The 16,693-nt window shown below is 34.8% G+C and overlaps 1 protein-coding gene across 2 annotated transcripts; it reads left to right on the top strand.

Moving 5' to 3' along the window:
- Positions 1-6,575: 6,575 nt before the first annotated feature.
- Positions 6,576-7,639, top strand: LOC116339234. Of its 2 annotated transcripts, none has more exons than XM_031764991.1 (5): positions 6,576-6,712; positions 6,935-7,012; positions 7,085-7,189; positions 7,252-7,311; positions 7,367-7,639. In XM_031764991.1, the coding sequence occupies exons 1-5, from the start codon at positions 6,639-6,641 to the stop codon at positions 7,500-7,502; spliced, it is 453 nt and encodes a 150-aa protein (XP_031620851.1). In that variant the 5' UTR covers positions 6,576-6,638; the 3' UTR covers positions 7,503-7,639. The 2 variants fall into 2 exon arrangements, with proteins under 2 accessions (XP_031620851.1, XP_031620853.1); XM_031764993.1 differs by having other exon boundaries at positions 6,576-6,740; positions 6,897-7,012.
- The last annotated feature ends 9,054 nt before the right edge of the window (positions 7,640-16,693 follow it).

Here is a 16,693-nt window from a genome sequence, read left to right as displayed (position 1 = left end):
AGGTTTTGTGTACATATATGTTTAATACTTATACCAACATATTCCATGATGAATGGTATGCAAGATTTGGTAAATAGAACTTTCTTTTTGGTTTCGAAAACATAACAAGGAGAATATTCATCTTTCGTTGAATGCACCACACATCTTATGCGCCTTTAACATTGTGATGTTACTAATTTGGTATACTGCTGCCTCTGTCGGACGAACTCTACGACAACATGCATGATGCTGAGGTTCCATTCAAATCAAGCGCTAGCAAAAGCAATTTGGTTCACAAGACAACTATCAGGCTTGGAGCTGCAAAAAGAAAACATGAAGACGACAAATTATATCATTGCAACTCTGCCCCTTTCTACAATTCGCTCATATCAGAATCAAAATGTACTCCATTATTGGATCTTAATTAATGTTTCAAGGAGTTCTCTTTCTTCTCAGAAAATGCTTCTAATTGTCTTGATTTCAATCACTCTAGCCTTTGATGTCAATAATTTAATGCTTTTTGAAATGATGCGTACTCATTTTGTCGCAGTTTTTTTCAAAATCACTGGAAATTGATTTTTGAGTTCTTTCCGTTTCTGGTTCTCCCCTAGGTAGGAAAACCTAAAGAGAAATAAACATACCGAATGAAAATTTGCGAACCATTTCGGTTGTGCATCAAATGGAGCGGGTGCAAGAGGGTGTGTCTATGTTTAAGTATACAACGGCAACTAAATGAATTAATTAATTGATTGAGACGTTCAGTGTGTTGTTCAGCTTTTGACACTCAATTACAATATAAATTTGTACAGATTTTTTTTTTGCATGTCATCTTGCACTTACATACACTCATTCTGAAATTGTGGTTGAAAATGTTCCTTGTATTCTGCAATGATTTAATACTAAACACAAGATCTAGATGTAATATGGCAAACTTTCCAAGAACGATATACGATGCAGATACAGAAGTGTATTGTGATAAGACAAACATATCAAACTGGTCACACGAAGAATACAACGACGATATCCAACCGAAAACTAACTAAATCTCTCTCTCTCTCTCTCTCTCTCTCTCTCTCTCTCTCTCTCTTCCATTGATTATCACTATTAAAAGTTGGAACAAGAGGATGAGGTGCATGCGGTGAGTGTTCTATGCATTTTTGGATATGCTTTGCAGCCCAAACTAATGGTAATGGATGTGCCATAGATTTTGTGAAGAAATTGCTAGAGAAATTGTATGGTAAGAGATAACCCATTGAGCATTGAACATTTATAAAATTTTAATATAAATAAAGTAGTTACTTAGAGAGACAGAACGAGAGTATAGGGGGTGAATGAGACTGAAAGATTAACAGTATATGCATTGAGCTGAGCACGGCAAGTGTGTGTTCGAGAGTACCTCTTATTTAAATGTCTTACCGATTTTAAAGGCGCATACATCCTTCGACATTAACGGTAACAACCGAACGACTGACAAAGGGAGAGAAAACCAGTAAAAGACTTAGTTCGTTCAATTTGATTTTGCTGTCTAAATGAGCATAATATCGAAAAGCATATGTAAAGCCTATACGATGTGACGGTGTTGCCTATGCTATTCTCAAGAAATGGTGTAAATTTCTAAGTACCTATAGATTGTCTGCATGAATTCTTTGGATTTTGTACGCTCACACATATCGAGTGAATAATATCGTACATGTATTGCTAACGGCAATAAGATAGAGCACACACACTCGCATTTAACATGCACTTGCGATCAACCATCGTTGATGAGTTCGAAAGATTGAAACGAACGAATATGCTACCAAACATAGCTTAACTTACTCGGTCGCCAAATTTTCATTGTTCAGCTTCTCAAAACTTTATATTATTATCCCATTCATTGAAGAATGTTTGCATATTTATCCAAATTCGAATGCTCTTGATAAAATAAGCAACGCTCGATTGTGTATAATGCATAAAATGTTGCCAAAAAATGTACAACCATCTCGTCTAAGGAAACATTATTTAATTTTGAAAATCATTTAATATGTAACCAAAATAAAATAAATACTCACCACTCGATATTTATAGTATAGCTTTTGTCCAAATATTTCGTTGTCTTTCTCATTCGGCTGTATTTGACGAATTTTATTTTTCGGTTTTGGACGATGTTTATTTTGAAAAAATATTATTATTCATGAATTATCAGTATTGGTAACAATGGATTTGTTTAAAAGTATTTGAAATTTTTTTAATTTTTTCATCGATTCAATATTAAAAATAAACAATTTCCAGTTTGAAAAGTTTTCTTTATTAGTACCGATGTTTTGATGATCTTATCTTGAAGTTGATCATCTGCGATTTTTTGCCTTCGAACAAAATTAATTGATTTTGAATTTGTGATCGTATTTTACGGAACTGATCATTTTCTATTGTTATGTGAATTAGACAGTTTGACAGGAAAAGTTAATTTTCGTGCAAACATTCATGTTTTAACAATGAATGTGATACGTGTGCTCTGCATCGAAATAAATTTGGTTTTATTTCATCACTCTTTCAATATATCAATAGTTATATTTCGATCAGGAGTAGGTAATTGAATGCCAACGACAGGTACTTTACGTCCACCAAAGCTAATAAATTGATCTCTATACCTTTTGGCCCTAATATCCGCGCCGGATTTATCAATCATATAGAAGAATGCTTCAATTGGTATTTCTGCACAATTTTCACTCCAGGCCTCAATGCGTAGTTCGTTTCCTCTGTATCCGCTGTGATTGACACTCATATTGTAAGTTTTCTGGTAATGAATATTTGCGGCAAGAACCAACTCAATTTTTTTAGCAGCGGTCTCAGTTGTCATATCAAATCCACATTGATTTCTTCCCACATCAAAATCATCTTCTCGATCGTGTTCAAAATACGGTATCCATTTTTCTATAGAGTTTATACCTTGTAAATGACAGTGCTTACTTGTTCCAGATTTATCAAAATTAAAACAGTGAATATATGAATTCGATATCTGCTGCTCCGAAGTCAAGAAGGCTGGTGGCTGGGTATACGATCGGGTGGTGTTTCATTGTGAACGATATTGTACAAATTTTGTGATTAATTCAGTCTGTGATCAGACGGTGAATAAATAAATAAAAAAAGAAATAACCTTCAATGATTGTCCACATCCGTGAGATTTGTCGCGTTTATCAGTATAGGCATTCATTGCAAAAGCACAATACACTTTTAGTTTATTTTCTGGAGATGCAGTTTGATAAAGAATGAAACCGGACACATAGCCACGGGGTATAGTAGTTGGATTATCTGTCCGTAGAAGTATCATCGAAAATGCTTTAGTTCGAATATTTGATTCTTTTTTGCTCCAAGCATATTCGATATTATCTTTTTCAGTATCAACACTACGTAATAAAATTCCAGAACATTCGTATGCTGGTATTGCACGATTTTTTTAGCCCAAACAATTTTTTGATAAATCATTATAACGTGCTTTTAATTTATTTACAAAATCGATATCCGCGTGATATTCACAAATCGATTTGGCAACTAATCCAAACAAAATAAACTTGATTATGAACATTTTAACTTTTAATCCGAATTTTCAAACAGTATTACATTTTAAAAAGCGAACATCTCGTATTTATATCATGAAAATAATCCATTGGTTTTTTTCTCATTGCGTAAATGGTTATCTATTGCGTAAAATTAGATTGAAAATTAGATTAGATTTACTGTTTTTAGATAATATGAGTGGTCAGGTGTTGTGGCTCCCTACTGGAGTCAACATCGGAAAAGTGGGAAAAATCGATTTAAAGTTTTCCCAATTTACATTTATTATCGCAATATTTGTATACATTGAGAAAATAAAGAGGTAATGTCAAATGCCTTTATAAAGTCCCTAACGCAGTTTCTTACACTCTTTTACTCACACACAAACAAAACAAAATGTCAAAAAACAGCTGTTCGAGCAAACCATTCATAACCAACTTCATGCTACTAGTAGATTCGGAATGAAAATAATGTTTGAAAATTCTATGATATTTTGAAAAATGAACTAATTATTTTGGAATTTTTCAATCTGTTTAGAATAAAATAAATTTTTAAACATTTTTCGTAGTAACCATATTTTAATAAACATTCATTTATTATTTAATTTTCAAAATTTCTATCAATTCACAAATTATAATTCTTAGCACTAGCATGAAGTTGGTTATATGTCAACCTTTATTCATTCGTATAAAAACATATTATGTTCACAAACACATAAATGTTGGGGAGTTTTGACAATTCCTCTTTCCAAAAATTACGAACGAACGAACGTGGTCATTGTTCGTTGTTCGTACGAACATATGAACGAACAATCCGAACAATTCATTTTCTACGAACGAACAAACGAACAAAAAGACCAAAAAAATATTCTACAAACGAACGAACGAACGAACATTCGTGGACAGCTATGGTAAACTCCTTATTCGTATGAGTTTTGTACTTGTTTTAGAAGCTAAGTCAATATATTGCTTCACACGTGCAATTTAATACTCTATTAGATGAACCCAAAATTTAAAATATTTCATATTCAACAAATACTTTAAAGGACCGAGTACGACGTATCCCCCTTTGCTAAGCGAAATTAATCCGATATACGGCGCTGATGTGAATGTCACTCTATGTCATTCCACAATAATACATTTTTTGGCTTGACAATACATAAGCTCTTCATTCAACATGCATAATTTTTGAACGGTCGAGTAAAAAAAAGAAACATATCATAAAATATTCTTCTTACGTTTATCATAAAAATTCTCTATATTTCAAATTTATTTGTTTAAAAATAACAATAATTTCAATTTTTTTTTCATAGATTGAACAAGAATCTAATGTAAAAAGTAATACCAATGCGACACCCACCGTTAAAATAGAAAAGGAAACTTATTTGGAATTGTAACATTTTGGTCCGCCATAACAGCATCTTCGTTTTGCTTCTCTGTGATTGGTCAAGTAAAACGAAGATGCTGTCATGGCGGACCAAAATGCTACAATGGAGACCAACTAAGTTTCTTTTTGCATTTTTACGGTAGGTGTCGCATTGTCATTACTATTTACATTGGATTCTTATTTAATCGATGAAACATTTTTTGTTGAAATTATTGTAATTTATAAACAAATTAATTTTTTTATAAAAAAAAATTTTAATAAATTTTTTAATGAAAAATGTTAGAAAAATATTTTATGACATATTTTTTTCAACGATTCAATAATTATGAATGTGTATGCATTTTAAATGAAGAGCTTATATATTGTCAAGCCAAAAAAGTATTATTGTGAAATGACAGAGTGACATTTACATCAGCGCCGTATATCGAATTAATTTCGCTTGGCATAGGGGGAAATATTTTGACAGATAGTACTCGATCCTTTCCAATGCTGGTTTTTTAATATAAATTGTAGTACACCAGCCAAAATTTGATAATATTAAAATGTTAAACAAACGAAAAAGTGTTTTGAATTTAAAGATGAAATTATTCATTGTTTTGTGTTTCATTACTTTGGTGAGTAAGCTTAGAATATTGTCCGATATTTGTAGTGGGGTCTATTAATTTGGGGAATTATTTAAAATTCCATAAAGTTCATGGATTACAATTATAATTTAGCCACCAAATCTTAAAGCATTTTCAAGAGCTTTCAAATTAGAATCAGAAATAGACGTACGTGTTCGACAAAAAGTCAATTTTGTCTGTCCGTCCAGCAATAATTTAAATACATCTTTAGCGTTCAGAAAATCGCACTCTTAATTTGAATTAATTTATAGATAAACATATTTTATTATGCACAAAAATGATCTGTTTAATAGGAGATCTGTGCTTCGCCTGGCAGCTCCCGTAATGATAAACATAAAAGTAAGATGAGGTTCCCGCTGGTTTCGATTCAAGGACATTTTTGTGTTTTAAAACGTTTAACAATTTTTAGATGGGAACGCAAGGGGAAAACCGGTACTGAAATACTAAATATACTCAGAAGTATTGAAAAGTACCGAAAAGTACCGAAACGTATCAAAACGTACCAAAACGTACCAAATAGGTATTCGTTTAAAAAAAAAGTGAATAATTTTTTCGTGTTTTCGACTGTCTTTTTGGTTTTATATGGCAAGCTTGTATGAAACTCTCGGAGACTCGGTATAATGCACAAAAAAAGTGAAAAAATGTTTTTCGATATTTTTGTGCACTATACCAAGTCTCCGAGAGTTTTATATAAGCCTGCCATGTAGTAGCAGAAAGACAGTCGAAAAGACGAATTTTTTTTTCAATATTCTCGACTGTCTTTCTGCTACTACATGGCAGGCTTATATGAAACTCTCGGGAACTTGGTATAGTGCACAAAAATATCGAAAAAAAAAATTCACTTTTTTGTGCATTATACCGAAAGTTTCATACAAGCTTGCCATGTAACACCAAAAAGACAGTCGAAAACATGAAAAAATTATTAACTATTTTTTTGAAACGAATACCTATTTAGTACGTTTTGGTATGTTTTGATACGTTTCGGTACTTTTCGGTACTTTTCAATACTTCTGAGTATATTTAGTATTTCAGTACCGATTTTCCCCTTGTGGGAACGTCATATCGGTTTCACAGCCTTTTTTCCCAGTATCATCCTTAAGTGGAAAGATTAGAGAGATGACAACAGACATTGGCATTGAAAATATTGGTAAAGCTGCAAGCGAATACAATGGCACTACATGGATGGAAAGGTGAACCCGGACATATTGATTTTTAATCGTTGTACCCACACCATTGCTGCAAAGACACTTAGTTATTAGCGCCATCTAGTTCGTGCGAGAAAAAATCTTCACATTTCACACACGTACTATTGAGTTACTTCACTATGCAATACAGTGAGGGCGCCAGTGATACGTGTTTTGCAGCAACCCAGTGGTTGTACCTATTTAGTTTGTCGATCTCAACACTTTCAGATGCTGTGGCATGAAAATTCCAGACTATTCAAAAGTGTTCAAAAGATTTAATGGACCCCCAGTGAATCCTCAAGACGAGTAAATTCATCTTTGAAGAAAAACATTGCCACTTGTTAAAATGACTTAATTTCAAATCAAATTCCATTTCAGAGGTTTTTTTTCTTTCTTAAATCCCATTATTGAACGAGTAAATGGTGTAATAGATAATTTCGATGCAGTTTATCCGGACCACTTTCTCATGCGCTTAGTTTTTAAGTTCGTTGGTGATTTTTCCAATCGACTTTTAACAAATATTTAATCTTTATTTTGAATTTCAGTGATATTGGCGCACTTGAACAAATTGGAGATGAGTTAAGGCAACGCTGCGATAATAATCCGTATGACATAATCATGTTATTATGATATAATCATTTAATTTGATTTCTTTTACAGAGAAATGTCGAATATTGCAAAAGAGTTTATTCAGAGAGTTTGCATCGATATTCACACAACAATTTGCAAGTTAAAGGGCGCAGATGGTCCACATGAACCGGTTGTTGTTCATCAACAGGGTTATGATGATCAATAATGCAATTTAACGCACACAATATCCCGAGTTTTTCTAAAAACGGCCTCCATTTTTTCATAATTGATTTTATTTTCTCTTATATCGGAGGAACAAATTATAAACTGAGAGTAAAAATAAAAATTTTCATTGTTTCAAACTACCATCACTTGCTTTCTATATCACCTGTATATTTTTTTTGAGCTTCACGTTCCGAGCGACATCTCTATGTGCTTGGCATTGAACTCGCGATCCAAACGAGCACCAAAGGCAATTAAAACATTTTTTTTTTTTGGTGCGAAAAAGTCAAAAATGTCAACTGATTTTGTGTGAAGAAAAACCATGTGATATGCAACGTTCTCGCAGTTAATTTCGATGACACAAACTGTGCAAAGTAATTTCAATTTATTTTCCATCACAAATTCACTAAATACAAATAATAAATCGGTTTTTGTTCAATTTACACGGTATATCTTTATCGAGCGTAAAATGACAGACGTCACAACAAATGATTCCGTATTCAAACTTCAAACAATTAACATTCTACACAAACTTTTTGTTCTAATTTTCATGAGCACATAGAGATGGCGCCATCATGCAGTTTTTTACATTATTTGCCATTGTAAGTGATGGTAGGTTTCAAATCATATGCCAAAAAAGCATTTTTTCACTTACCTAACTTATCTGAAATTATAGACATAATATTACTTGAACAAAAAAATTTCTCGTTGTTTCATGCATTGTTTCTTTGGAAAGTTTCACATTGAGTCTCTCATATCAAACAAAAAACCTCTACCGAGGTGGAGAACAAGTACATTTGTACATTAAAAAATTAATGAGTAAATAAAATCCCAGAATATCTGGCCATTTGTGAAAGAATCGATCCGACGGCCAACCAATGGGCCTCTGGTCGTCGAAAAAAATTTCTTTGGGATGTTTAAATTGGCCTATCTTATGTGAAATTTTGCGTATAACACGATGAGAACACATCCATGGTGCATAATTGTCACACAGTTTATTTCGTCGTGTTTCCTTAAATCGAAGATTGAATGCGTTGCCACTGTATGCGACATTTTTAAGGTCCCCCGTCTCCTCATATATCTGCGAACTCTTTCGTCTGTGAGTTCCTCACTCAAGCTTTGTCTCGCTCTTTTTTTCAATCTAGTACATTTTTCAATTGAGCATCATTCGCACATCTATGGCCGTTGCTACCATGTTCATATATGCATCCCATGCTGCACTTGGTATTTACACTGTAAAATTTGCACCGTTTCACAAATATTATTGTGTCAAAACTCGAAAGAAAATAAGTTTAAAATTAGATTTGATAACGACATTGGCCATAAAGCACCGCAACCGCTTTTATTGATAAAATAACCTTAAGTGGAACATAAAAAAACCAGAGCTTCTATTCAATGGGTACATGCTCGCATCGCACACCATAAGACTTTGAAGCTCATAAATTTTAAAATTACATGCGTCCCGTGTTTAGTTTGTCCACATGCACACGTGAACGTATTTTATGGCATCAAACACCGGGATGACTTCCTGCTGCAGCAAAACGATTCAAATAATTCAAGCAGTAAACGATCGATCGCTGTGAAAATGACATTCAATTGATGACAGCACGGTTATATATCAGTGATGTTCATCTTTTACATGCATCCACCAACCATCACAAACATCAAAACACAAACCAAAGCTCTGTGTATTCCGCATCTTCTTTGTTTGCGGTCGAAAAAGTAATAATAATATGAGGAAGAGAGAGAGAGAGGGAGAGAAGAAGAAGTTGTACGAGGGTTGCTCCATAATTTTTTTTAAAAACATATATAACACAGTTGTTTTTTGTCGAAAATGGTTTTATTGTTTTTCAAAATATTCCCCGAGATGATCGATACACTTTTGCATTCGATGAAACCATTTGTCATAGCATTCGTGCCACTCCGAAACTGATATCTCCAAAACGTGTGTTTTGAACGCTTCAACTGCTTCTTCTGGTGTCGAAAATCGTTGACCACGTAGTTTTTTCTTCACGCTTGGGAACAAAAAAAAGTCATTGGGTGCCAGGTCAGGACTGTACGGTGGATGACCCATCAGTTCGATGTTTTGACCGGTCAAAAATCGAGTAGTTTGAAAAGATGTGTGAGAGCTCGCATTATCGTGATGAAGAATTATTTTGGGACGGTGGTTGTTTTTTCTTATTTCACCAAACACTTCGGGCAAACAAATGGTGGTATACCAATCAGAATTGACGGTCTTACGATCCTCTAGTGGAACGGTTGCCACATGACCACTTCTCCCGAAAAAACAGGCGACCATTCGCTTCGAAGTGCTTCTTGCTCGAACAACTTTCGTTGGGTTATCTTCATTTTGGAAGACCCATACAGTCGACTGCTGTTTCGTTTCGGGCTCATAGGCATATATCCACGATTCGTCACCAGTGACGATTTTATTAACGTCTTTTGAAGCACCACGATTGAATTTCTTGAGCATTTCTTTACACCAACTCACACGAGCCATTTTTTGTTCATCGGTCAATTTATGTGGGATCCAACGAGAGCAAATCTTTTTTACGGCTAAATGTTCATGCAAAATTGTATGTATGCTGTGGGATGAAATGCCCAAAGATGCCTCAATCTCACGGTAGGTCACATGACGATCTTCCATAATCAGTTTTCTGACAGCATCGATGTTTTGTGGCACAACAGCCGATTTTGGACGACCTGTATGAAACTCGTCTTTGAGCGAACTACGACCGCAACGGAATTCTCGGTACCAGTTATAAATTGTCTGAAGGGTTGGTGCTTCATTGCCAAAGGCCAAATGAAGTCGATCGAAACACTGTTGTTGAGATAATTTACTTCGAAAATCGTAGTAAATCATTTTACGAAAATCTTCACGTGTAAAATTCATTTTTTTGTTGAGTCGCAGTTTACCAGTCACTGTAAACAATACAAATAGCGTTCGTACGACAAAAGGTTCAGGGCACGAATACATACCAAAACATCAAACTTTACGAATATGACAATGGTTTACATCGGGCAACACTATAAGTACCATTTTAAAAAAAAATATGGAGCTACGTACACGTGAAAACCAAACTCTGTGCTCGTTGCATGGACTTGATTTGGAATCGATTTAAGACACACAAAAAAAGATAATTGAACGTAAAAGTGCACGTTATAAAATAAAATAAAGTTTTGTGGATAGTATAACAATGGTCGTTGCACATTTTATCGAATCGAAAAGGTGAAATAAACAGGTGAAAATGACTTATTCTGATTCGGAATTGTTTCGAGTTTCGAAATATTTAAATAAAATATGAACAAAACTTGTGTGAAAAAAGACGAGTGGAAATGATTTACGCGCGCGCTCACAGGTATAATATGTGTACGATTTGGCTTTTGTGGTCAAAATAATTATTTTTTGCTTGTCGTTTGGCTGGTCAACTGCATGTATGCACACAGAAATCCCACTTCATTCTTTATATATGACTGAAACTTTTCAACCGAACTGTATTTGAAACAAACCAAAGCAGCGAAAAGTATAGAAAGAGGGGGGAAGAGATCGTGTGGAACAATTTGACTAATTTAAACACAATTACGTACTTGCTTTCAAAATGGACTCATTTCCGTTACACAATTAAAACACAAAACTAATTAAATCTTCGAGGACTAGAAGAAACACTCACTCAACAGCATATATTCGGGTCGTTCTTCAACATGTGTCTCAACAGTCGATAACCCTTTAACCTGTCATTTCGATGCTGATTGCTTCGATTATTACGAAATCGGCCACGATTCATGATGAAATTATTTTTTCCTAAATCATATCGTTGGGCCTATCCCCTTACATTCATCGGGGATCGGTTTGGATCAGTTTGAACTCTTATATGATTGTATAGATGATGGCCATTATAGGTGATTTGATTGAATTAATGTTTACAACTCACATTCCCATCACACGATGGTTCAACAATTCATCGTGTATGATTCCAACTGCCGAATGTCCATCCCAACATACCATTATGAGAAAGAACTGTGTGAGGGAGAGAGAGAGAAAGAAAAGAAACGACAGAAGGTCATCGGTGGCCAATTACAAACAGTAAACGCCAACAAATAAATGTAAACTTTTCAGACAGATCTGCATATGGTCAGGCATTTGGATTGCTTTGGCCATTTTTAACATTCATAATCCGAATGGAAATCCTTTGCGGAGAGACTCTCAAAGTTGGAAGTATTCCCAGTTGAATAAGCAATGTCATAACTAGCTAGTTAAATGGTAGCGAGCGCCTGCCAAGACATCTGCCATACCACGATTACATTTTTATCATTGTGTGCAATTGCCTTTTCATTATGAATTCTTCTGAACGGATGAATGCGCCAACGACATTTACATACTTTTGACCGTACAGCACAAGATGCATATGAAAATTGTAGCTAGCAAAGGGACAAAGTTGCTCTTACGAACTCTGAAATTGAAGAAAAATGAATTGACAGCGTCGCCGTTGTCGTTGTCGTCAACAAATTCGTGGTTGAATAAAGTAAAAGACGAACAAAAAGCCAAACTTTCAAACGAATCTGAATAAAATGCAAAAAAAACCAACCGAGTTTTCAATTTGTTTTCGTCTTCTAGTGCGTGATATTTTTAGTTACATGTCGATGAAGGAGAGAAATATATTCATACACACACACATATATATGAAATATAGTACATTGTTGGTGCCGTCGGTGGAATTGGTTGTTAGAATAGCAAAATTGAATTCATATCTAAAATGCATATTTTCAATTTTCATACCGAAACCAGCAAAAAATGATTTATTGCAGCCAATTTCGTGTCGTGATGTACAATGTATACGTTCTCGCATTTCCTGACACAGCTCCAAATTCACAAACATTCGATACATGTTCAAAAATGACTGATTGTAAGTAACAAAAGCATCTTATGTGCAACTATACCGAGTGACGAATTGAATTTAATTCAACCACACGTTATGGTACTAGGTCACAAAATCAAGTCTACCATCGAACAACACGATTTCGACACTTTTCACAACTTTTCGAGTTCCCGGACATAATTTTTTTATTCGAATTGGTGAATTTGGTGAAATCTCAACAGCACCCATGTGGAATAGGCATGGTTTGTTGGTCGTCAATTGATTCACACAAAATTGTCCATTGTCCAATTGTCCTCAATATAGACAATGTCCATTCAAAATCGAGCATTTTTACGAGAGTTGTAACATTCGTAGATTATGACGAATGTATGGCAACCATTGTAAAATTCGTGGTTATGATATCAACCCTAGTATCAAGTAGATAGCCCGAGTAGCCCGAAATCGAGTATTTTTTGGGAATTATTTAGAAAATCTCGCAAAAAACAGAAAAAATAATGTTGCAACCTTTTTTTCATTTTTTGTATCAGTTAAATCTTCTTAAAAATACGGGGACGTTAGACCCGAAATTTCAATAAATACCGAGTGCCCGAGTTCGGGGAATCGCGGGTTTCGGTAAAAAAAAATAATTTCGGGTCGGGCTTCGGTCGGTAAACTCCCGTCTGAAAATGTTCATCTTCTTGTCGCGTTGACATTTTTTTGCTTCCCAACTAAATGGTAATGGTCAATTTCTATTAATAAATAGCGATTACTACTGATTTTGAAGATTTCCTATGCGTCACACCAGTTATGAACTAAATGAAATAACTCCTTCACATAGGTCTATGCTAAACTCTCTCTATTTCTCATAATCCTCCTGTTGATACAATCATTTGTGGACTTTCGAAAAATAAACCGAATTCATTCCACCTCTCGTTATATATCTGCATCCTCTCTTTCTCTCTTTTTAACACAGAAATAAATATACTTACCCTCGTCTGCTCACTTTGTACGCCGCAAAAAAAAGTCTGATGACAACTGAGAGCAACAATAACAAGGCAAACGGCAATTCGAGTAGTTGAAGAAGAAGAAAAAAAAAACGATGAAAGAATATGCTTGATGCTCGTCGAGCGAAGCGCACACAGTACACAGCACATAAATTGTTAAAAATGAATAAAATATGCAGTCGGATCGACGGATAACTACAAAAACGAGAAATACCAACGAAATATTGTGCACATAAAACGAAAAAAGCAGCAGCAGCAGAGAGAGTTAGCGAACAGAAGAACAACAACAAAACTGAGAACGAACCGAGAAAAAAAGGATGATTGAAGAGAAAAAAATGTCTATATAGAATACAAATAAACGAGTGAGCAAGAAAAGAAACTCATCGAAATTTTATGGACTTATAGGATGATCAGGAAGTGCAGCAAACATCAAACTAATTGTCTCCAGTGGGAAATGTAAAAATGCAGTTAGGAAATCCGAAGAGGTTTTATGAATTTATTGAAAGATTGTCAGTGCTGCACTTTATTTCATTTTATTTTTCATCGACATCGAAAATTCAATTTTTCGTCGAACAATTGTTGCACAGCTCAGGGATGCGTTTCAACTGAAAGGCGTACCGATTGAATTGTATATGTAACCACTTTCCCTCTCAAAGAGCAAGTGCTCGTACTGTGAACGGAGCAAGACAACGGAACGAACAAAGAAATGGAAAACTGAAAACGGAAAATGAAGTGCATTTCAAATAAAAGTGATAAAGACAAATTGCACATCAATAACAGTAGCTATAAAGGTGATGTCCGAAAAAGTTTTGACTCGAAGAAAAGAATTCATCGAAAGTTTTATTCTAGCTTGTGGCCACGCGATTCTTTTCTCCAACTTTTTCTGGCGCTGTATATCTTTTGTCATATATATACAAATGTAGCTGAATGTTGTGCAATTTAATGTTTGAATAGGAAACGACGAAGACGGTGACGGACGAATGAATCAACGAGAGTATGATGAATGGCGAATGCTGAAAGTGTAATTGAATCTAGTTTTGTGGTAACAAATAAAGCAAATATTTGTTTGATCTGAAATTAATAACAAGCGCGTTGGCAATGTATTACATTATGATTTACACGATGGTGTGTGTGTGGCTAAAACGTACACAATTTTTTTTTTGTTCAAACTTTAAACTCATTGATCAACAGCACGTTCGGAATTCGCGCACGACGTGATTTTAATGAATTTCCGTTCATTAAAATATTTTAGACATTATGGGAAGGTTCATTTATGGCTTTAACAAAATGACATATGAATTGCATTTATCTAGCGAATCGGTTCCGATACTTTGCATCTCTACCGTTTCCCATTCGACTGTGACTCGTCCATGTGTCCTTGTTGTTACCGTTGCTGGTGATGGAGCTTATGCAGCCGCCAATACCAAACGAACACGATATGACATTTTAAAGATTCGCTTTCAGCAGCATTGCGTATGATGATAATCGAGAGGAGAGAGAGATAGAGTAAAGTGCAAGAGTGCTGAGGGGTGTGAGAAGCATTACATGTCTGCAATGAAAAATAGTTGGAAATTTGTAGCCAGCAAAACAGCAACCAGATAAGGCTTACTAATTAATTTCCGAAATGTTGCAGGTAATAAAATTTATGAATGACCCAATATTTGAGTCGCGAGAGCGCCAAATGAGAAAAATTATATAAAAAACGTGCGCTTTCAGCTCAACTGTTGGAATGGAACACACGATTCAAGCGTGAATCCAAGATGGTATAAATATACATTTGCGCAAACATATACTCGACACCAACAACCATGCACCACCACCCCCGCCCGATATCTCCCTGGGTGCGTTTCTGACAAGCGTCGCTCGTGCCATCGGCCATATACTATACTCACCTATACAAATACACGTCAGACAAATGTACGTAGACCCAACAAGCTTACTGATAAATCGGTGGTTCACAATAAGTAAAGAATGCATGAACATCGGAACATAAATGTAATGAAAGAGGTTTTAATGCAAACCCCATAAAAAGTGACGGAACATGCTCCACACGCCAGACTTAACATGGCTATGCTTGTGATCATGCAAAGAGTGAATGTGTTAAAATATGTAAGAGAGAGAGGGTGTGCGGCCGCTTCTATTAAACGCGAGCTGTAATGCTTGGATGTATGTTTTGCCGTGATTAATTTTATGGTAATTAGAAATATACGAAAATTTCTATAGCGCAATCCGTGTGATTCGTGACAAAGAAAGTCATACAGCACACTCACATACACACACCTATTTCGAGTATAAATGATTCAGAGTGTCCCGTTTTCGGTCGTGTATGTGCAATAGATTTAATGCCAGCGTTCGGATATCATTTGTTAAATATAAAATATTATCATTAATCATGCAGCATTTTATAACATTGCACACTACGACTACATACAGTAGAGCAGTGATTTTCTTGTGCGTGCGCTCAATCCTCCGCCCATCTATTTGCACCATTGTACGCTATTCTGATGCGGCATGTGTGTGTGTGTGTGTGTACTGAACAACGAAAACTGATATTTTATCATTTAATCATGTGCTGCCACGAAAATCTTTATCACAAACCATTTGAAAATCGTAGCGTTTGAACCGTGTGCAATGCAAAAATGCGCTTTCACCTGATGTCTGGCAACCATATCCATGGATGGCACATCGTCTGTAGTCGAGTTTACATAGAATCGTTTAAATGCAATTAGACTAAAATGAAAGAAAAAAAACGAGCTCCTTTTGATTCTTACAACTATTTATTTTAAATGTTAAATTTACTCATCATATTAATTAATTAACAAACTCAATTCATTTTTTTAGTATATCATCATTTTTGCAGCATTCTCATTTTTTTTGTCAATATTTTCTTTTGCATTTTTTTCAATTATTTTTTTTTGTTCGTTTTTTTTTCTTCACTTTTTTACAAATTTCCGTGCTCACATTTAGCCGGGCGTGTGTAATCACTAGTTATAAAATATGGTTTTTTTTATAGGGATGTAATATATTTATTTCATTCGGTATCGCGTTCTTATTATTTTAAATGATTTTCCAGCTTTGGCTAATTTGTATAATAATTCTGTATTTGCTGTTGTCGTTTTCAATGCTTTCTGCGAACATAATTCGTTCATGTCGTGTATCATGTTTGTATTAAACTCCAAATCAATTCGAAATTGAAACTTAATTATACAGTATAGTTTTTTTTAGATATCCATTTATGTAGGGGGATTGCAGTATGACGGTGATGGGGTGGTGGTTAAAATTAATTTTGAAAAGACCCCCAGTTACACATTTTTTTTTGTCGCTTAATTTCAATA

The sequence above is a fragment of the Contarinia nasturtii genome, unplaced genomic scaffold, assembly GCF_009176525.2.
Source record: "Contarinia nasturtii isolate CC-2019 unplaced genomic scaffold, AAFC_CNas_1.1 Cnas_scaffold_493, whole genome shotgun sequence".
NCBI lineage: Eukaryota > Metazoa > Arthropoda > Insecta > Diptera > Cecidomyiidae > Contarinia > Contarinia nasturtii.
Note: the sequence above shows the minus strand (reverse complement) of the source record. Positions and strands in the feature narration are given on the sequence as shown.

Bases quoted from the DNA above. Each gene is read 5' to 3' on its own strand.
- LOC116339234 (XM_031764991.1), top strand. From the start codon at position 6,639: ATGACAACAGACATTGGCATTGAAAATATTGGTAAAGCTGCAAGCGAA. The intron at 6,713-6,934 runs GTGAACCCGGAC...CAACACTTTCAG, and splicing joins GGCACTACATGGATGGAAAG to ATGCTGTGGCATGAAAATTC. The intron at 7,190-7,251 runs GTTCGTTGGTGA...TTTGAATTTCAG, and splicing joins CTCATGCGCTTAGTTTTTAA to TGATATTGGCGCACTTGAAC.